General features: G+C 42.2%; 1 protein-coding gene across 4 annotated transcripts; it reads right to left on the bottom strand.

Moving 5' to 3' along the window:
- Positions 1-48: 48 nt before the first annotated feature.
- On the bottom strand, positions 49-21,898 carry LOC128620417 (LIM/homeobox protein Lhx6-like). Of its 4 annotated transcripts, XM_053645396.1 has the most exons (9): positions 21,601-21,898; positions 20,651-20,699; positions 17,929-18,130; positions 14,957-15,078; positions 2,167-2,387; positions 1,893-1,993; positions 1,695-1,790; positions 1,233-1,407; positions 49-1,117 (listed from the first exon to the last, which is right to left on the bottom strand). In XM_053645396.1, exons 1-9 carry the CDS (start codon positions 21,686-21,688, stop codon positions 1,038-1,040), a joined length of 1,134 nt encoding a protein of 377 aa, XP_053501371.1. In that variant the 5' UTR covers positions 21,689-21,898; the 3' UTR covers positions 49-1,037. The 4 variants fall into 4 exon arrangements, with proteins under 4 accessions (XP_053501371.1, XP_053501368.1, XP_053501369.1 ...); XM_053645393.1 differs by lacking the exons at positions 20,651-20,699; positions 21,601-21,898 and having other exon boundaries at positions 17,929-18,992; XM_053645394.1 differs by lacking the exons at positions 20,651-20,699; positions 21,601-21,898 and having other exon boundaries at positions 2,167-2,384; positions 17,929-18,992.
- Between the last annotated feature and the right edge of the window lie 1,289 nt (positions 21,899-23,187).

Below are 23,187 nucleotides of genomic sequence, written 5' to 3'. Positions count from 1 at the left end.
TTCTTCTTCTTCTTAGATATTGTGAGTATGGTGAGTTTTTATAACACTGACTGACTCCAGTATTACTTACAGTAACAAGTAAGATTGCTATTCTATACCAATTTAATACCATTTTTTAAATAATTCGACTAGTTTTTCCATCCTGTGGCACTGCAGTTCACTTCAACCTCTACATACGATGATGCATCTTTGTTTACTCTGAAAAGCGTCTTCAAGTATTGAGATATTTTCCCCCTCCACATCGTATCGCCCGTCCTCGGTCAGGACGGCGATACGAGATGTGTGTTTTGCGAAGCCGTTCAGCTCAGCCGCCGTCTCCGGGCAGTAATCAGGCTCCGTGGGTTTTTGTATGCCTGACGGAGCAGAGACGCAGATGTTCGCAGGCGATGAAAGTGGCTTTTCGCTGATAAATCCATCCGAAGGAGTGAGACACAGAGAGAGAGAACGAGAGAGAGAGAGGGAGAGAGAGAGGTGGCACGTGCAGTCTGTGCTGTAGATCCATGTAAACACTCGGGAACAAACGCACAGATCCAGCGCCATACTCGACAAATCACCACTGATCGGTTTTATTTATTTATTTTGTTTCTGTTATTGTTTTTGTTTTTCTCAAATTTTTTTTTTTTTTTCTCAGAGCGAGAGACGGAACCTTCCCGCTACGTCCCACGTCTCGCTCCGTGGGTCTCACGTCTTTATCGCGTTTTAATCCTGCAGTAAGAACCGGGAATGTTTCGAGCGGTCAAACCGCTCTTCAGTGCGTGCATTCGAGGTCCAAATCCTGGTCCCGGTTCTCGTTAACGAGGTCCCGGGCCGACGCTAACGGCTCACAGGTGTGTGAGACTCGCCTGCAGGTGAGGAAAATCCTGTCCACTGAAAAGCAGGAGGAAACAGCCCCCCCTCTCCTGGCGAGGTCGGAGGTCAAGAGCACGCGGGGACGGTGACCCTGTCCTTCAGCCGGAGGCGACCTCTGAAGAGTGGACGGACGGAAGTCAGGAGCGGGAGGTCAGGGTTGAGGGGTCGGGGTCAATGTGGCGGGGTCGTTAGCGGCTGAGGGGCAGCTGCGGCAGAGACATTGCCTGGTGAGGGAGACTCTGTGTGGTCAGCACCGAGAACGGATGACCTGCAGACGTAAAAAACGGCGGATTAATACACACACACACACACACACACACACACACACAAGCACAAATTCTGTGCTTGTGGTTCTATTCATGTTATAGGATTGCGTCACTCACTGTCGATGTAGCCGCGCAGCGCCACCATGCGCGCTCTCTCCGGGCTGCCGAAGGGCGAGTAATGCAGCTCGTCAGGCAACGACGGGGGCATGCGTGCCTGCGGGTGGGCCTGAGGAGGGCCGCCGTGCTGCGGCGTGTGCTTTTTGTGTCTCGCTCGACAGTTCTGAAACCAAACCTGCAAACAAAAACAGGACAGGAGTTACAGCTATCTCAGCTCCTCCTCCTACTAATAAGAACACTCCATAACATGCTGTTAAAGGACAATAATCAACACCAGCGAGGTGTGATGATGCAGACTTACTGTCACCGTGCCACTTCCCTATAACAGAGCGTTTTATTCCTCTTATACGCGACGTTTTATCCGTTACAGAATGAGACGACTCGTTCCGAGCAAAACAGAATAAACGAAGCGATAACAAGTGAACGGGAGAGTACGAGAGATCTCATTTCAGCATCTCTCACCTGTATGACTCGTCTGCTCAGCCCCGTCATGTCCGCAAGCTTCTGCAGCGTCTGCGCATCAGGGTTGTTATCCTGCGCGAACTGAGCCTGCATCACCTGCACACGAAGCGTCGCGAAACAATTACAAACCCAAAGCGAACACGACTCACTCGCTAAGCAATAAAAGGTCCTCGTGTCGTCAGAGTCAGGGTTTTGTACCTGCAGCTGCTCAGCGGTGAAGGACGTGCGAGCGCGTTTAGCCGGTTTGGGCTGGCTGTCCTGCTCCGACGGCACGGCTCCTTCCAGCGTCAGGCCACTTCCTGTACGGAGAGAGAGAGAGAGAGCGGGGAGAGAGAGAGAGAGAGAGAGAGAGAGAGCGGAGACAACAGCAAGCTGTCAGTACATGCTAAATCTCAAAATGACTCTCAGGTACAGGGAGCTACACAGACAGCACACAGGAGTAAAGTGACTATAGAGTACTCTAGACACACACCGCTCTCAGCAGCCCGCTTCAGGTTCTCCACCATGGTGTCGTAGTGGATCCTGCACAGCACCTTCTCCTCGACCAGGCCGAACTCCTCTCCGGTGGAAAGCTGCCGTTTGCAGGAGAAGCAGGCGAAGCAGGCCAGGTGGTAAGCGTTACCGCGAGCTCGCCTCACCCAGTCGCTGGCGTAGATCTGGCGCCCACAGCGGGCACACTTAGTACCAAACCTACTGTGAGAGAGACAAGGCCCGGCGCATCAATACTCTGCTGCGACTCATTAAAGTACTGAGCACTCAGTAGATTACAGCATCATTGCAGTCTGGGAAAACTAGACTTTCCTGAACTCAAATGTGTGGGGTTTTTTTAATACAGGTATCTCAACCATAAGTGTAAAGCTCTTTTCTACCCCATTTTATCCCAACTTGATCACCTGCCAGTTCCCTCCCACCAGCCAGCCCGACGTTATTCTACATCCTCTACCAACTGGCGAGGGTGAAGCTTAACACGTGCTTCCTCTCAGACGTGAAGCCAAACACCACGTTTTTTCCTAACTGCTGCTTCACGCGGAGTTGCAACACACTTGTAAAACTGCTATCTGCCCTCTTCCGCATACATGAACTCACAGATGCCTACGATCGGCTAGTGTCACTACGACTGACAGGCAAAAGTCCCTCCTACCCAGAGAGCACGGCTAATTTCGCTCCGTTCGACTGGCTTGTGCGTCACCTGATTCCAACTCATAATCTCTCGACAAGAGAGCAAACGCTTTTCTGTTCTGTACTGACTTTCCAGAGCTTGATTAAATCCTGCCCCTGACTGTGGGAGGAAATCACACTTGGAGCTTTCGTTACGTCAAATCTGCGGCATCCGTTCAGTGCAATTCAATCTGTTATGATTAAAAACGTTTCAAAAAAGACATCACCGTACCAACGATATCGCCGAAAAGTGTATCGCGTAATCATTTTCACAATATCTGGATTATATCGATATATCGCCCAGCCCTGATTTCCACGCTTAGTCGTTTGACCTTATGTTCTTATACCGAAGAACCTACAGTACAAACCACGATGGGAAGTCTGCATCTAGGAAACACTGTAGGATAATGCTGATGTACGAAATGATGTGCTACAGTGATATAACTGCTAATAAAAAGGACAAACAGTAGTACAAATTCACAAAATGAGGGCGTAATATCAAATAACAAGGGTACGGAAATCCATAGAAGAATAACAGACATGCAGAGTAACGTACAGGAACCCTGACGCGACTCCTAGATATATTTTTTTTTAAAAACCTATATTGCTATATAATAAATGTTTCCGGCTTCTGTTTGCATTTTTACAGCCCTGAAATAAGCCCCGCCCCCATTTGTAACAGCTCAGCTGTCGTTTTAGCGGAGGACATGGGGATTATTAGAGAGAAAATTACAGCTCATGAAGTTCATGCGATAACTGTAATACATCTGTCACACAGCAGACGGCTCTGGAAATTGCAAACCGCACCTTTAATTTGATATACAGCAGCTCGGGGTGTGTGTGTGTGTGTGTGTGTGTGTGTGTGTGTGTGTGTGTGTGAGCGAGCTCAGCACTCGTTCATTAACAAATTCATCTACATGCTCCCTCCGTGTATCAGAATGTCCTTCATGTTGTCTTTCAGACGTGTTATATGAAGAACAGGGTTTTGGAGGTGTGTCGGTATAACCTTACCTTCGTGTATGAATATGAATAAGTGCACAGTGTTGACGGAGCTTGTGGAGCAACCAGGATCTCTGTTTGCCAGCTTTAATACATTTGCTTTTTTTTATTTTTTTACAGTGTTGAAATGAAATTTTTATTTCCCGGCAGTATTTACACCCTCACCCAATATGCATTTAAAGAAAGAGAAATGTCTTCCTATCCTGTTTTTTTTTTTTTTCCTTTTAATTAAAGACAGAAAACTTGGTCATTTCAAGACCTGAAATAATGATACGATCTTAAAGAAACCTTATAGAGACTTTATTTACAAAATTGCCATACGATGAAGGTTTCAGACATTGATGTTTTTTACAGCCCTAAAATAAGCCACGCCCCTATCTATACCTGTATACCTAGTGTTGGAAATGATTTACATGTTATTATTGGTATTATTATTATTATTATATAAACATTTAATGACTGCTTTGTATACTTGTACCAGTGTGCACTTATACTTGAAGAAAGCTCTGTAGGACCATAAGCACAGAAGCTCTGAAGTCATGTTATCAGGTGTTATTTTGACGGAACCGGACCGAACACATAACAACGCGGTTCTGCTGCGGAGAAGGTCAGTGCGGCTTGGCGCAGCGGCTGAGACTAATGCTGTGCAGATGGCGGCGGCTTGCATGGGAGCCCCAAAGCCTAGACCCCCTCACACACACACACACACACACACACACACACACACACACACATGGACCCATCCACCACCACACCTCTGGCACATGGAGCGCTTGTGTAAACAACGTGTCGTACACCACCTCCTCCGACCACAGAGAAATGTGGGATATCAAGATGACTGATTTGGCTGCGGTTCCCCTTTCCCTTCGTCCCAAGAATGATGACACCAGGCTTGCACGCCGGATCGTGGGGCCGAGGGGCCCAGGTTTGGAGTCGGTGGTGGTGTGGGGAGGGGGGGGTCTGACGAGCGGGTGGTTGGGGTGAGTTTTTTGTCCACTGAAAATGACATCATTGCAGTCTAGAGAGGCTCGCAGATAGCCTAACAACTCTCGACTGAAACGTTCCTGGCGAGACGATTTTTCCCATTTTTGATCTGCACCCAGGTTCCCGAAAACACCATAAAACCAGTTTCCCTGCATGATTCATGCGATGCTTTTCTCTTTAACACTGATTTCAGAGCAGCGACACTTATTTCTGGGCCATAAATAGAAACATAACATTAGCAGGAAAAGTGATACGTTTAAATGGAACCTGTGAATTTGTGCTTTAGACTTCGGAATGCGAACACACAATACGTCTTCTGTTTAACTGGTTGAAGTCATTAGAACGTTGTTGCTAGGCAACTGGAAAACACAGACACCGAGTATACGCTAGTTAACGATTGATTTGGATGCTTGCATGTAGACGTCCTTTTTCAAGGACAATGTGAAGTGGAAACGAGACACAACCCCGAGGAACATCGACCTTTCCCACATATGTGTAGAAATGACAGATTATAGCCTCAGGACCGCCGTAATTACACTGTTATTACACTTAGCATCCACCGCTAACGGAACCGCCGTGGGTCCTGCCATGGTGAGAAATTTCAGAAATGGGTCGCAACTCATCCAGCTCGACTTCTGAAGGTGTAATAATATAAGACAAACAAAATAGTGTAATAAACAAACAAACAAACAAACAAACAGAATCAGTAAACACGAACCCATGTGAATGTGGCTTGAGTTGAAATGGATCCGTTTCCTAAAACCTAATAATCGAAGGAATGGGAATTCTAGAACCCCAAGAACATTGGAATGGGAATTCTAGAACCCCATGCACAAAGCAACTCTAGAATTACAATTCTAGAATTGCACAAATGAATTCTAGAGCCTCATCCACAAAGAATTTCAAAATCTAGAATCGGAAAAGAAAGAATTCTACAACCAAAGACGCTAAAGTTTTCTAGACCGCCCAGGCTCAAAGGAATTCTAGAACCCTGTTCATAAAGAAAAATTTTAGAATTGCACACACAAAGGAATTTTAGTGTCTTTCCTTAACTGAATAACAATTCTGAAGATATGTGGCAAAACCTATGCACAAATAAATTCTAAAATCCCCAACACAATATCGTTCCAGATTCCCATGCACAAAGGAATTATAATATTCCATGCACAAAGGAACGGGAATTATATAATCTAGAATATTAAAATCCAATGTGGGTGTCTTACTTAATCTAACTGAATAAGAATCCTGAATATTCCTGAAAAGCATTGTTCCACCACACAGTTTGCCGAACGCTTCAGCTCAAGCACAGAGCCACTTAATGAGGTTTGATGTAACTTCGTCTTTTTGCTTGTTTTTCCGTTAAAACATAAAAAATGTCTGAAATCATCGAGCAGGAGTCAAAACCATTCAGTTGGATTTTGTGTACTTTACTAAACCCGTGTTCTGACAGAACCGGACCGCACAAACAACACAACGTCGTAATGGTGCATTTCAGAGGACTGTTTGGAAAAAAACTGGAACCCTGATGGAATTTTGACACCACCACCAGCACTATCAACACCCCCACCCACCACTATCACCCCCACCACCTGTATCACCACCACCAGCACTATCAACACCCCCACCCACCACTATCACCCCCACCACCTGTATCACCACCACCAGCACTATCAACACCCCCACCCACCACTATCACCCCCACCACCTGTATCACCACCACCAGCACTATCAACACCCCCACCCACCACTATCACCCACACCACCTGTATCACCACCACCAGCACTATCAACACCCCCACCCACCACTATCACCCCCACCACCTGTATCACCACCACCAGCACTATCAACACCCCCACCCACCACTATCACCCCCACCCCCAACTATCACCCCACCACCTCTATCACCACCACCAGCACTATCTCCCCCACCATCACTATCACCACCATCAGCACTATCAACACCCCCACCACCACTATCAACACCACCACCACTATCAACACTCCCATCACCCCCACCACCACTATCAACAACTCATCACCACTATTACCACCACCACCACTATCAACACCCCCACCACTATCAACATCACCCCCACCCACCACTATCAACACCCCCACCACCACTATCAACACCCCCACCACTATCAACACCACCACCACCACTATCAACAACACCACCACCACTATCAACACCCCCACCACCACTATCAACACCCCCACCACCACTATCAATGCTCCCATCACCCCCACCACCACTATCAACACCCCATCACCACTATCACCACCACCACCACCACTATCAACACCACCACCACCACTATCAACACCCCCACCACTATCAACACCACCACCACCACTAGCAAGACCCCCACCACCACTATCAACACTCCCACTACCATCAACACCCCACCACCACCAGTATGACCACCACCACTATCAATACCCCCACTACCACTATCAACACCACCCCCACCATCACTATCATTAACACCTCCACCACCACCACTATCAACACCACCACCACCACTATCAACACCCCCACCACTATCAACACCACCACTACCACTATCAATACCCCCACCACCACTATCATTAACACCACCACTATCACCACCACCACCACTATCAACACCCCAACCACCACTATCAACACCACCACCACTATCAACACCACCCCCACCACCACTATCACCACCACCACCACTATCACCACCACCACCACTATCAACACCCCCACCACCACTATCAACACCCCCACCATCACTATCAACGCTGCCCCCACCACCACTATCAACACCACCACCACCACCACTATCACCACCACCACCACTATCAACATCACACTACTCCAGGAACAAAAATCAGCAATACGGTTTTGAAACTGAACGGTGAGAGCGGTGTTTTGTGCAGCAGGTATAACTGCGGTTGTGTTCTGGGTTTGTGTCTGTCGTTCAGAGCAATAACTCGCAACAGGAAACTCTTAAATTTTCAGAGTATTTCCGAGAGCATCTGAACTAATTCACATACCGGGATAAAATAACAGAAAAACCCCAACCTGAGGAAGTACAAGCCCGGAGGATTAATCCTGATGTGCTGTTCTCTAATTTCCAGAAACAGAACTGTTTACTTTAAGGGGGAGTTTTGACTGTGCTCAAAAGTCTGCAGTGCACCAGGGACGCAGAACCACCTGAAATTTACTTAACACATTCTACAAATGTTCCATATATATATATATATTTATGGGGAAAAAATCTTTCTCCACATTTAATACTACGGCAGCAGGTGTTGTTCACATTTCATCACTTCATCACTCGTGTAGAATAAGAAAGAAATTCTCTAAAATGGAAAATTTTATCTGATAGTATCCGATCCTTTTGTGTGCTTCCTATGAAGATAGTTATCGGTGAAAATGCCAAGGTGTAGATCGGATTGGACTCGACATGAAGGGACGGTGAAATCTGAGAGGCACTGAGACTCGTGGAGGAGAGCAGAAGAGAGAAGATGTGAGGGGCTGAGCCGAGTCTTTCCTACAGGAGTCTCAGATTCCGCCGTCCCTTCTCCCCGTCTGATTAGCAGCCGTCTCCATCTTCCTGTGTGGCCCTCCGCTCACGCTCCTTGGCCTGTTTAGTTGTTTTTTTTCCCTCCTTAGGTACAGCCTCTGCTGTGTCCTGCCTCCCCTGCTGCTGAGAGTAAACCCACTCTGATTTCCTGCAATTACGCCCGATTAGAGCAGCTGTCAGTCCGGCGCAGATGAGAGGCCGACACGTCCACGTCTCCGTTTCCTTCCAGACGCTGACGTTCGGCTCAGACGAGTAAAAAACACACTGCTGTGCCCCACAGAAAATCAGATTATAGGTTCTATCTCTCCAAACCTGCAATGTGGAACGCTGCGGAGTCTGCAATCTGTAGAGTAGCTGTTCATTTACCTCCAGGGATCAATAAGGAGTTGGACAAATCAATGAGGTCATTATGGACAATATTCTGCCTGCTGCATCCTGCCGTAGCTCAGAGTCACTTCGAGATTAACAACAGATGAGGTTCGGCTGTCTGTCTGTCTGTCTGTCTGTCTCTCGGGTTCTGTGTGGGAACGGAACGGCTCGAAAAGGAATTCCGCAGCACCGCAGAGCGCACACGCCGTTTCCAATCCACGCAGTCAGTCAAGATGACGGACGTGTAAACGATTCTCACACTGTAGAACCGTTCCCTACCCTATCATGACAGAGGTTCCTCAATTGGACATGAAAAAAAAAAAGTCCTCACGTGCACCAAGGAATTCTAGAACCCTACACACAAAGGAATAGAAATTCTAGAATAACAGTGATTTTACACAGCTATGATTTTACACACAAAAAGCCCTTAATCTTAAGAAGAAAAGAAATGCTAGAACTGCTTAGAACCCCAGGCACAAAGGAATTTTAAAACATTGTAGTATCTAGAACCCCACGGACAAAGGAAAAGAAACTCTAGAACTGCACGCACAAAGGAATTCTAGACACACAGAGGAAGAGAAATTCTAGAATCACGCGTACAAGGTAGTTCTAGAAACCCGAGCACAAAAGAACAGGAACTTTATGATCACACGTGCAAAGGAAATCTAGAACCACACACCCAAACGAAATATAAAATGTAATCACGTGTACAAAGCACTAGAAGCTGTAGAAAAATCAACAACCCCACGCACAAAGGAATAGAAACTTTAGAACCCTACACAAAAATGAATAGAAAGTCTAGAACCAAACGCACAAAGGAATAGAAAGTCTAGAACCCTACACAAAAAATAGTAGAAAGTCTAGAACCAAACGCACAAAGGAATAGAAACTCTAGAACCCAACACAAAAATGAATAGAAAGTCTAGAACCAAACGCACAAAGGAATAGAAACCCTAGAACCCTACACAAAAAATAATAGAAAGTCTAGAACCCTACACAAAAATAAATAGAAAGTCTAGAACCAAACGCACAAAGGAATAGAAACTCTAGAACCCGACACAAAAATGAATAGAAAGTCTAGAACCAAACGCACAAAGGAATAGAAACTCTAGAACCCGACACAAAAATTAGTAGAGAGTCTAGAACCAAACGCACAAAGGAATAGAAACTCTAGAAACCTACACAAAAATGAATACAAAGTCTAGAACCAAACGCACAAAGGAATAGAAACTCTAGAACCCGACACAAAAATGAATAGAAAGTCTAGAACCAAACGCACAAAGGAATAGAAACCCTAGAACCCTACACAAAAAATAATAGAAAGTCTAGAACCCTACACAAAAATAAATAGAAAGTCTAGAACCAAACGCACAAAGGAATAGAAACTCTAGAACCCAACACAAAAATGAATAGAAAGTCTAGAACCAAACGCACAAAGGAATAGAAACCCTAGAACCCTACACAAAAAATAATAGAAAGTCTAGAACCCTACACAAAAATAAATAGAAAGTCTAGAACCAAACGCACAAAGGAATAGAAACTCTAGAACCCGACACAAAAATGAATAGAAAGTCTAGAACCAAACGCACAAAGGAATAGAAACTCTAGAACCCGACACAAAAATTAGTAGAGAGTCTAGAACCAAACGCACAAAGGAATAGAAACTCTAGAAACCTACACAAAAATGAATAGAAAGTCTAGAACCAAACGCACAAAGGAATAGAAACTCTAGAACCCGACACAAAAATTAGTAGAGAGTCTAGAACCAAACGCACAAAGGAATAGAAACTCTAGAAACCTACACAAAAATGAATAGAAAGTCTAGAATCAAACGCACAAAGGAATAGAAACTCTAGAACCCGACACAAAAATTAGTAGAGAGTCTAGAACCAAACGCACAAAGGAATAGAAACTCTAGAAACCTACACAAAAATGAATAGAAAGTCTAGAATCAAACGCACAAAGGAATAGAAACTCTAGAACCCGACACAAAAATTAGTAGAGAGTCTAGAACCAAACGCACAAAGGAATAGAAACTCTAGAAACCTACACAAAAATTAATAGAAAGTCTAGAACCCCACACAGAAAAGAATAGGAACTCTAGAACCCCATACAGAAAGGAATATAACGTCTAGAACCCCACGTACAAAGGATTAGAAACTCTAGAACCCTACACAAAAAATAATAGTCTAGAACCCTACACAAAAATGAATAGAAAGTTTAGAACCAAACGCACAAAGGAATAGAAACTCTAGAACCCTACACAAAAATTAATAGAAAGACTAGAACCCCATACAGAAAGGAATATTACGTCTAGAACCCCACGCACAAAGGATTAGAAACTCTAGAACCCTACACAAAAATGAATACAAAGTCTAGAACCAAACGCACAAAGGAATAGAAACTCTAGAACCCTACACAAAAATTAATAGAAAGACTAGAACCCTACACAGAAAGGAATATTACGTCTAGAACCCCACGCACAAAGGATTAGAAACTCTAGAACCCTACACAAAAAATAATAGATAGTCTAGAACCCTACACAAAAATGAATATAACGTCTAGAACCCCACGCACAAAGGATTAGAAACTCTAGAACCCTACACAAAAATTAATAGAAAGTCTAGAACCCCACACAGAAAAGAATAGGAACTCTAGAACCCCACACAGAAAGGAATATAACGTCTAGAACCCCACGCACAAAGGATTGGAAACTCTAGAACCCTACACAAAAATGAATAGAAAGTCTAGAACCCCACGAACAAAGGAATAAACAGCTAGGGCTCTCTATTAAAATGAACTCTGCCTAACAGAAACATTCTTTCAATAATAGTAAAATGTTTCGGGAACGTTTATGGCAGCCGTCCTGGACGAGCACAAGAGATCTCTAACAGCTTGCTCTTTAGAAATATAAACACCAACACCTCTGTAACATTCGTAAAAAGAGTTTTCACCAGAAATAAGTGAGGTTTCAGCTCAACAAGCTGAAAGTGCCAGCTTCACCCCTTGCCTACTGCAGTCATGATCTCAGCAGGTATCAGCTCAGGAAACAGGGTTCTAATCTGGACCGTTCCTTGTGGCTCGGGAGGTGCTCTTATCTTTTCTTCCTTTTCTTTTTTTAACCTTTGTAAATCTATTATCTAGAAAGGTGCATGTAGAGTATATTTAAAACTTTACTTGGAACAAAAGTAAATATTGGACTATTATGCATCTTAAATCGTTTTAAAGGTCACTAAATCATGTCTCCAGGTGAAGGACACGTGTTAAAGGTACAACAGGTACAAAAGTGAGAAGGACAGATATGCTTTAGAACCTTTTTTTTCTGAAAGGGATTTAAAATCGAATTGAATTAAAGCATTTTCCGTATTGTTTAATCTCCTGGCATGTCAGACACTCGGGGTAAAATCATGTAGTGGGTTTTTTTTTTTGACAGTGTCTTGGATAAAAGCCAGTTCGTCTCCTAATCACAGAACAGCCTGGAGAACAGAGAGAAGGTTTCAGAGGTTCGATCTTCACAGAGAGCTTCACTCACTTACTCCTGACTGCTTGACAACTTGAAACTATTACAGCCGGCTTTTTACTTGTCTGCACGAATCTCTAACACAGTCAATCACTGCAGGGCCTCCGGTAATGTTCCCATGATGCCTTGATATATAAGGGCCTCCACAGAAATAATAAGAATTAAAAAAAACAAAAAAAAAACAAAAACAAAACAAAAAGAAACAACTTAATACAATATAATAAAGGGCTGAAACCCAGCAGCTGACGTGTCTGTGGGAACCAGACTTTTTTATTTTTAATTTCGGTAATTAGGAAAAAATTTGCATGTCCCAGTGGTTGCTTGTGCCTTAAGGACACGACTGAGATTTTTTTTTTTTTTTTTTTTTTTAAAAAAAGAAAAGAAAAGAAAAAGAAAAAGTAAAAAGAAAAAAGAAAAGAAAAGATGAATGCACGGTGTGTAAAATGTTTTATATTGTAATACAGCCTCGCGCGTAAACATGTGGTGTGAAAATGAGACAGTGGCGGTGAGATCTATCAACAAATCACACAGCGAAGGTTCAAATAAGAAAGAAAAAAAATTCATATTTCAATCCTGGATGATTTGTCAGTTTAGACCGAGACAAGCTGATATCTCTGCATGCTGATTTGAATCTGATCTATCTCCAGTCTGATTGCATGCAGAATGGAGAGGAAACACACACACACACACACACACACGCACACACACACACACACACGTGACACAAATCTGGCACACACACACACACACACACACACACAAAACATTCCCTATGAAAACTAACGCTCTACACCCAGCACTTCTGCCTTTCTCCAACAAAACTGCTGCACAGATGTGTGTGTGTGTGTGTGTGTGTGTGTGTGTGTGTGTGTGTGTGTGTGTGTGTGTGTGTGTGTGCCCAGCCCCAACACGGCCCGTGAAGAGCCAGCGGCATTCACAGCCTATCATGTGAAGCATCACTTCAGATTATTGGCTCTAACACAGAAAACAAATGTTCTCCTAAAAACACCGTATCAGCTTTAAAGGGGCCAGTCACTTCACCCGGCCCGGGAACGAGCGGGGAAGGCAGGCCAACATCCTGCACGCTCTGCAATCACCGCATCTCACACACCCCTCACATCCCCTCACATCCTGAACACCATCTCCCAGCAGCTCGTATCTCCTATGTTCACTCCGCACTCCGAGACCCGCGTGCGGATCAAAAACACCCCCCGCGCGCTGCCGCCATTACATCACGAGTACACCGCCGGTGTGGACCGCGCGCACTGCTAGATTACACAGTGCCGTGCGGTCAAATGATTACTATTCGGTGGATTGTCTCAATGTCACGGTTCCTCCTCACACCATCTCTCATATCATTATTATAGGGAAGCAAAAATATCCTGACTCCAGACCGTCCAAAGCCTTGGATTTCAGCACGACCGTAATAACATCACGCGCGGGAAATGTTCATCTTCTTCTTCATCTCACACTCATGTCAGCTGTAATGCAAGGGAACTCCTAGCACACAAACTGGCACTAAAGAGGACCTTACCTCGTTACCGTCGTTCAGTAGGCTAGATAAATATAACATCAAAAGAGAAAGCAGAAATAATGGACTTGCACGACATTTAGTAAAGCACTCAAATGTTTTTGTTTGTTTGTTCTTTAAAGGTGAAGTCTCAGGGCTTCCTGCGTCATAAGAACTGAGACGGTACAGCTTACCTGTCACTGTACCATGTCATGGCCGTTTAATTAATTAATTAATTAATTAATTAATTAATTAACGGTCAAACATAAACACACCTTTAAAAATGATCGAGTGTTCGAGTCCTTTAAAGGCACACCGCATGCATCTTTCCAGGTGTAAGATATAGGAACAACAGAGGGTGATAAGGAACAAGTTACAAGGTACTGTTCAGTACCCTTAGCACCCTTCATGTCGTCCTGCATGTATAGAAATTAAACGAGGAAGCACAGAAATATTCCACTTTCGGATTAAGAAGCATATAAATAAACAGAAACAGAAGGAAAAAAAAACAAGTTACGCTTGATTTGTTTTGTTTTTTTTACTAAATGTAACACACATCCTTATTTTTCCTTTACCTTCTTAATGTTAGAATGAATATTAATATTCAGCTTGCAATCAACAATAAGCGATTAAACAAAAATGATATGCCGTGTAAAATGACTTAGTAGATTAGTTTCTCAAAGTGCACTCTGTGGTTTGTTTGTTTGTTTGTTTATTTATTTATATTTTTGTCACGACGCACTGCTACATAGCAAAGTGATCCTATTTATTTGTGTTGCCTAATTATTAGTTTGTTTCTCTGCACACTTGACTTGAATTCCTCCTGTAAACGATGCCAACATGGACCTGTAGATGAACTCGTGCAGTGTGATCAATAAGGAGCTCTCCAGCTCCAATAAACCTCCAGAGTGTTACTCTAAGCTTTCCCGGGTGAAGATATTGAGCCTCGTGGTTAGGTTCTGTTCAGAAAATAAACCTGTGCTGTTTCCTTTTGAACAGTTTAAAGGACCGCAAGCAGGTTGAGAACTCGTGCTTTAGAGCTTGCTGGAAAACTGCAGCCTCCTTTTTTTTAAAAAAAAAAAAAAAGAAAAGAAAAAAAAAAAAGAAGGAAAAGCAGACTACTTCCGGGATGAAGTGCATGGGGAAAAAAACTTACCCTACCTGAAATAATCCATTTTGCAGAAGATCTCCTTGTTTTTGATGTAGCAGCTGCTGTGTTGGCGCAGTGACGTCCTGCACACTGAGCACTCCAGGCAGCGCACGTGCCACATCAGATTGTTCACCTGCCAATAATAATAATAATAATAATAATAATAATAATAATAATAATAATAATACACTTATCTCTTTAGCTTGTGTAGGTTGTAATGCATTAATGATTATTGTTGTTGTGACATTTGAGCCGCATTTTAAGCTCGTGCGTTTGCGTTCACGCGATAAACAGGCTATATTAACACTGTGCACTACAGCCAGCTCTAGACATTATACTTCTGAAACTACATTTACACTTGTGCACAATAATCCGGTTTATTGCACTCGTCTTTTGCTCATATTACTGTCCTTCAATAGGCTATATCTGACGCTTAAGTGACTTTTTGTTTGTTTGTTTGTTTGTTTGTTATTTATTTTGTTGCACATGGACACAATTCCCCGATATGTTACACTCAGCACATGTTCTAATATTCGCTGCACTACACAGGTATCATTCACAACTTTTGTCAGAACATTATCTTATGGTATTCATGTCACTCTCACACTTCTCCCTGTCATCACTGCACACACTGCGTGCTCATTATCGCTTTCATTTCCCCGCGAGGGATTAACACTCTCAGTTTATCTCGTTTTTATCTGATCTCTTATTATATTATCTTGTGAAAGATCATTTCGGAGGCACGAAACTTCTTTTGGTTTTATTTTAACGGGGGGAAAAACAATTTGTGACATAAATAAATCAGGTTCAACACAAACTCGTGTTCTAACGATACTGAACTGTTCCTGTGAAGAAGATACAAATAAAGTAAACATGAAAGGATTTATTTAAATAACTAATTTAGACACTGAATGATTTTATTTACATATAAGCCTCATCATGTATTATTATATAAACATTACAGTCGTGCTTTAAATTCTAACTTTTGGAGTCATGTTTAGGGAAAGTTTGCCCAGAAATAAAAAGAATTCTAGCTACATGCCATGCAGCAGTTATTATTTTATTTTTTTGGGAGCAATTAAAGTGATAAATATGTGTAAAATATTATGCTGCTATTAGCCTGCTTGTATAACTGTACAGTTTAGACTCTACTGACTTTAGGTTAAATTACAAATTGCATTTTTTTTGTGTCATGTATTTTTTTTTTTCCCAATGAAGACTTTAAGGCTTTTTTTTTTTTTTTTTTTTTTTGCGAATCTGAAAACGTCACAAAGTCGTTTTTGTTCTTCCGGCTTCGCTCTCTGTAGATTTCTCAGAAGCGGATCAAATTATAGACACGGCTCGTGCCACGACAAACGACGATTCAAATAATAATAATAATAATAATAATAATAATAATATATTAAAATAACATTTTTTTAAAAGAAAGGGGGGAAAAATCCTGACGTTTGTTTTTAAATAAAAAGGAATCAATCCAAAACCAGGGAAGCGCGCGCATAATAATAACGACGCCGCCTGATTTGTCACTAACAAGTTTATGAGAACAAATGGTTTGTTAAACAGAAACAGAAGTCGCTTCTGCTGCACGCGCTGCTCTCTCGCGTCATCAGATGGGTGCTGTAACACCCCACGTGCATGCTGAGCTTTTTATTTTTAATTCTATATAACAACAACAACAACAACAACGACAAAAAGACATTTTCACTTACATTTTAAAAATGATTTAGACTGCTGCACCGTAATCATAATTACAGCCAGTCATAACACTAGACATGCACGCGCAGCTGTATTCCTACAACTCAGTAATTCTGCTCTCCAGAGTAAGAACTTGCCTCACGTGCATCCGTACACACAGTGTGTTATATCTCTGATGCAAGATCAGAACACACCGCATGCATGCTTAACTCTTGTTTATTTATTTATTTATTTATTTATTTTTACGAGTGCACGAGAGCACGTTTGTAATTTATTAGATTGCTGCTCCGTAATTATAATCATAGCACCACATATGCACGCGCAGCTGCTCTGTTATAGCCTATTGCTAACGCATAGCCTAATCAGAGCACACTTTAGCCGATGCATGCTCTTTTTTTTTTCCTCACATTTTTTTTTGCTCTAAATAAACATTTTGAGTAAATAAGGACACGCTATGTGACGTGCATCTACACTACCGCTTCCTTATATTGATTTCCCTCCTATTTTCGTGCGATTATATTATTATTCCTGCTCCATATTAATAATCACAACAATAGCACGACATATACATGCTTAACTCTCTCTCTCTCTTTTTTTTTTTGCTTTATGAGACGTTTTTGTCTAAAAAACAATGACACGCTCTGTCGCGTGCACCTACACTGCGAGTGGTTATATCCCATTTAAATCGCTTTTTGGTTAATTAAATTGATGCCGCATAATTATAATCATAACACACACACACACACACACATGCTAATCCCATTTCCCTTCTACACGTTTTTCTACGGGTCGCATTTTGGCGCATTTTTTTTTTCTTTCTTTCTTTGGTTAGATTGCTGCCTCATAATCATGCACGCGCAACTGTATTCTTATGTGAGACTACTCCTGCTTTCCAAAAAAATAAAAAAATTAAAAAAAAAAAAACCCGAAGAAACCCCGTGCCTGATGCGTGATAGTACCACACCGCGTGCACAGTAGGACACGGCGCATGCTCAACTTTATTCCCATAACAATATGCAACTCTGCTCACGTGCATCTGCACAGTTAACGTGCTATAGCGATTGCTGATGCATGACCACAGTGATCGCAGCACACCTCATGCATGCACAGGTTCACTTCCTATAAAAACCAAAATGCTACATCACACATTGTGCGTGCACATCCTGAACATCCCGGGCACGGTACACATCGTGCAGGGTTTAAAACAAACACACACACACACACACACACACACAAAAAAAAAACCGCACACAGAGCCGACGTCCTGTACGCGCCGTGACTGTCCTACCTTGAGCAGGTACCTGTCCAGGATCTCGAGGCCGCAGCTCGCGCACACGTTCTTGCCGGTGGAGGGGACGGACGAGGCGGAGGCGCTGGATGTGGGCGAGCAGATGGACGGCGTGGACGGAGGACTGGGGGAGCAGCGCGGCTCCTCTTTCTCCATCACCGACCTCTGAGACTCGCCGTCGGAGTGGGACTGTACCGGCCCGGGGTTAGAGAGAAAAAAACACACAGATATTTCTTCAGCAAACCAAACAACATACAAAGCAACATCCATCTGACCCGCCTAAAGGCCTACATCACCACGTGAAGCTGAATTAAATAACTTTCAGAAATGATTTTTGCCTTTTTATTCACTAAATATGACGCTGTATGTTTGGATATAAATATCTCCGGTCCTGTGCAGGTTCACTTCATATTACAGACACAGCGACATTTCAGCTCTAACGCGCAATAACGCTGCATAAGCGGAGATTTATCAAGGTTTCATATATTTATTAATAATAATAATACAATACAAACCCAAAGTAGCCGAGAGAGAGAGAGAGAGAGAGAGAGAGAGAGAGCAGTACAGTTAGGCTTCATGCTGTCATTCATATTCATCCACAGCTCTATCACTAACATGTAATCACACTCAGCCTGTCACACCGCACACACTTTAGAGTAAATACTGAATGAGTTAGTCCAGTGTTTAAAATGTCACATGAATATATATATATATAGATAGATAGATATACATGAGCGGATTTACTCTTTAATGCGCTGCGAGAGACTGAAGAAGTGAGAATGAAAAAGTTCATCAGTTCGTCCCGGTATTTTTCTGTCTCGATGCAAGATTTTGTTTTTGTTTTTGCAAGGTCTTACACTGCAGGCATCATTTGGCTCAAAGCACAAAACTGATCAAACTCGCGGTCTATATGTAGTTTAGAGAGACGACGGGCTCAGAATTCGCGTTTAGTGACGTCAGAGTAGTGGAAACGAGCGCGCGCGCAAGAGAGAGAGAGAGAGAGAGAGAGAGGGAGAGAGAGACAGAGAGAGAGAGAAGTTCAGAACATGCAATACGATTTTTAAATCAAGGTTTCAGCTCGTTAGAAAAGAACACAAGCACAGAGAGAGAGAGAGTGTGTGTATGTGTGTGTGTGTGTGTGTGTGTGAGAGAGAGAGAGAGAGAGAGAGAGAGGGTTTTTCTTTTTCAAAGCAAGCAGCACATAACTAAACTATTGCACGGGAATCCGTATTATTATGAATATTATTATTGTGATTATTATATTTTTTAATAAGGTAGCTCGATACTCCAGGATGGACGAGATGTCTTATTTATGAGTTATTTATGTTTGTTATTTATGTTTGTTATTTATGTTTGTTATGTCCAGTCTCTGAATGAATATTGTGTTGTCTTTTAGAGCAAGACTCGCATGTAAAAGATTTTGGTCTGAGTGTGACCGACCCGGATTAATCAAAGATACAAAGAAAGAAAGAAAACAATAAATAAATAAATAAATAAATAAAAAGAAATACATTCAACACACGTCTAAAGCCACGCGACAAGATAAGACCCTGTGTGTGTGTGTGTGTGTGTGTGTGTGTGTGTGCGTGCGTGCGTGCGCTTGTGTGTGAATGTAAAAGTACAGAACGTGCACAAATAACCAATCTATAAATAATTACAAATAAATAATGCTGTGTGCATCAACGCCAGCATACCGAGCGGCACGTGCACAAAATGGAAGTGGAGTGCAGCAGCGCTTTAGCGTGGTGTAAAAACAGATTGTGTCTGTTTTTTTTGTTTTTTTTTGTATTGTTTTGGTTGTTTTTTTTTTTTTTTTTAAAAAATGTAGCGTCTAAGATCATTTTGTTGTAGAGGTGCTGCGAACTATCATTTATGTTTATATTTATATATGTATATATGCGTGGATATATCACATATTAAGTATCCATGTGATTATATATCTATTATATATTATCATATCCATATTACAAGTGGATAATCCTAGTCTGTAATTGAATATTTTTTAAAAGTCGGGTTGACTGATCGGTGAGTTGTTTATAACTCTGAAACGCAAATAGCATGATCATTTAGATATTTAAAAGTTTATTCATCTGTAAAGAAATAAGGTGTCAGGCTGTAGGATACTTTTCCCTGCCGCTCGTCTTACTATCAAGAGTACTGCATTTTGATGGTTTTGTGGCTTTAGTATAAATATATATATATATATATAGCCTATATTTATATATTTAACCTGGAAAACTTTAGAAATCATTTACTTTGAAGCTAAAACATGTCCACTCGATGGTAAAAGACCAGAGACAAGCAAAAGTAGAGTTTATGTCATTAGCAGAAACATAAATTAATGTCACAAACCCGACAAAGATTCAGTTTAATACCAAACACATTTTCCAACTCATTTCGTCTGACTGTTTAAAGCTGAAAGGATCCTTTCGCTGAAGCGACTTTAGAAAGTTCAGTAACATTAAAAGCGACTCGAAACTTTCAGTCAGTTTCTCATTTGAAGCCGCGGTGAGATTTTGAAGAAGCGTCTACACTTGAGACTGAGTAAACCGGGATTGAGTAATCTCACACCGGAAAATAAAAAGAGAATAAACCCGGGTTTAGTGTTGCACTAAAACCTCCATCAGCACTGAGTTAGTTTCCTAGACATTTTTTTTTTTTTTTTAAATGTGTGTGAAGTCGATAAGAAGCCGCTTACCATGTCGGCGTGTCGGCGTGTCGGTGTCGGGTGTCCACGCGGCGTGACGCTCCCGGTATACCGCGCGTGTGCGTGTGCGTGCGTGTGCGTGTGCGTGTGTGTGTGCGAGCGCGCGTGTGTGTGTGTGTGTGCACGAATCACCTACAAAGACACAATTCAACGGCGAGGCGACGTCAACTTGCGGCATCTCTCTTTCTCTCTCTCTCTCTCTCTCTCTCTCTTACACACACACGCGCGCACACACATACTGTGTCTCTCTATTCGCCCTATATATGCGCTTAAAAACAATAAAAACACCGACATAAAGGCGCGTCTACAAATACGCCCCCCCCCCCTATTTTTTTTAATGGAGCTATATTCCAACTGGACCCCCCCACCCCACCCCACCCCCCCGCCTTCAAACAACACTTAACCCATTACCTCTTTGGATAATCGCGTGTTTCGACGCTGAGAAAGAAAGAGAGAAAGAGAGAGAGAGAGAGAGAGAGAGAGAGAGAGAGAGAGAGAAGGGGGAAAAAAAACTATAATAACAAACTACCTGCAATTACAAATGGCTTGAAATGCTGAGGGTCCGGGAGTGTCAATTTCAGCTGTCAATCAGAGAGGAAGAAGAAGAGGAAGAGGAAGAGGAAAACCACCAAAAGAATTGCAAATTAGATTTTTTAATTGCGGTAATTAAAATCTAATCTCTCTCTCTCTCTCTCTCTCTCTCTCTCTCTCTCTCTTTCTGCAGACGTGTGAAGAGGACGAGTCAGGACTCTTCATGGTGTAGCCTATATAGGGGCTGATGTTCTTCCTCACAGCACTTTTATAAGGTTGAAAGTTTAGTTGAAATCTCAGCCGAGTGAAGACGCGACTCGAGGTGCAGGACTAAACCCCTGAGCGCGCCGCTGGCGTTGGGGAAGAAAACAACAAGCCCCAGTCGTGCACTTTTCTTGCACTCCGTGACACTGGGTTTAAACCCTGCATGCCGAGTCTACGTACCTGTTTCGAGTTAATTCCTTCGGAGAAAAATCGATTTCCCTCTGACAGAGGGGCCAAAATCTCATTTTTCCAATACATGAAAGAAATGCGGGGGAAACAGACGTGAGCGCGCTTTCGGACGTCCCTCGGGCGTGAGCAGGCGCCTTGTGGAGCTCTCTCCCATAAGATCCGCGTCTCAAATCCGCCTCACAAAGTTGTGTAAAGTCGCTGAGGTCCGGGCGCGCGCTCAGTTCAGCCTGCTGCACTGCGTTATTTAGGACTGTTAGTGAAATTCTTCCTTCACTTCAACCCCCCCAACACCCCCCACCCCCCCACCACTCACCCCCTCCTCCTCCTCCTCCTCCTGTTTTTTCTTTTGGGATGGATGGAGTTGCTGACTGCAGGAAGTGGAGAGAAATTGAGGGGCTGGCTGGCAGGTTTTTTAATCCTCTCCCGGTCCGAGAGCCGCTTGTATTAAAGCTTCACCTTTTCCCCCCTCTTCTTCTTCTGAGGCTTCTGAAAAGCCGCACGCACTAAACATCCAAATAGTATAACGGGTTGCCATGGTTACCCTCCGTCTCGGCGTGATGTTTAACACGGAAGTGTGTTGTTTCATTTTTTGACAGGTTTGGTGTGAGTTTCTTGAGGAATTTTTTGCGAAACTAAAAGATGATGAAAGAAGAAGCAGAGGTTTAGTACAGAAGTTTGCAGGGTCTTTATTTTATTGCACAATAACACGCGTCATGCGTCGTTTGAAAGCTGTAGCTAAATATTTCATACGATATCATCATAATATTAAAACCTTTATTTAAACAGAACAGTGTGAGATTCATCATCTTATGTACTGCTGTTTATATACAGCTGCAGTAACTATAGTATAGTTATAGCCTATATATATATATATATATATATATATATATATATATATAATAACAAACAACTAAATAGACACCAACTCGAAATCGCATACTAATATATATATATAAAGAATAAGAAATAACAAGTGTATATATATATATATATATATATATATATATATATATATATATATATATATATATATAAATTTGTTATTCTTTATATAACCTATGTTAGTATGCGATTTCGAGTTGGTGTCTATTTAGTTTTTTTTTTTTTAATAAATATTTTTATTTCCCAGGCTACGTGGTTTTGGATCTATCTATTTTAATTGGTTAAATCTTATAAAATGATGATTCATTTTTCATTAATATTAGCCGCTGTGGCTCCTGCTGTTCGTCTGCTGATGTATTATCTGTTTTATTCACGACACATGACTGAATTTAGTTTTTTTTTTAAAGAGGTTTATTGGATAATCCGCATATCTGCAAATGAAATGTAAAAATTAACAAAAAAAAAAAATCAGTGTAAAAAAAAAAGCACAGAACAAACATCACTGAAACTCATCTTTAATTCGAATTAAATCGCACTTTTTTTTTCTTCTTTCTGTTTTCTGTACTCGTGTTCGATTATTTTGAGAGTGATCTACTGTATAACACTCCAATCCAATCGCACCTATCACATGTTAGGGCAAAATAAAATGTTTACTCTGCTGTCATTTGTCAAGATTATTATTTTTT

The sequence above is a fragment of the Ictalurus furcatus genome, chromosome 16 (assembly GCF_023375685.1).
Source record: "Ictalurus furcatus strain D&B chromosome 16, Billie_1.0, whole genome shotgun sequence".
NCBI lineage: Eukaryota > Metazoa > Chordata > Actinopteri > Siluriformes > Ictaluridae > Ictalurus > Ictalurus furcatus.
The sequence above is the reverse complement of the archived record's forward strand: the minus strand, read 5'-3'. Positions and strand labels throughout refer to the sequence as shown.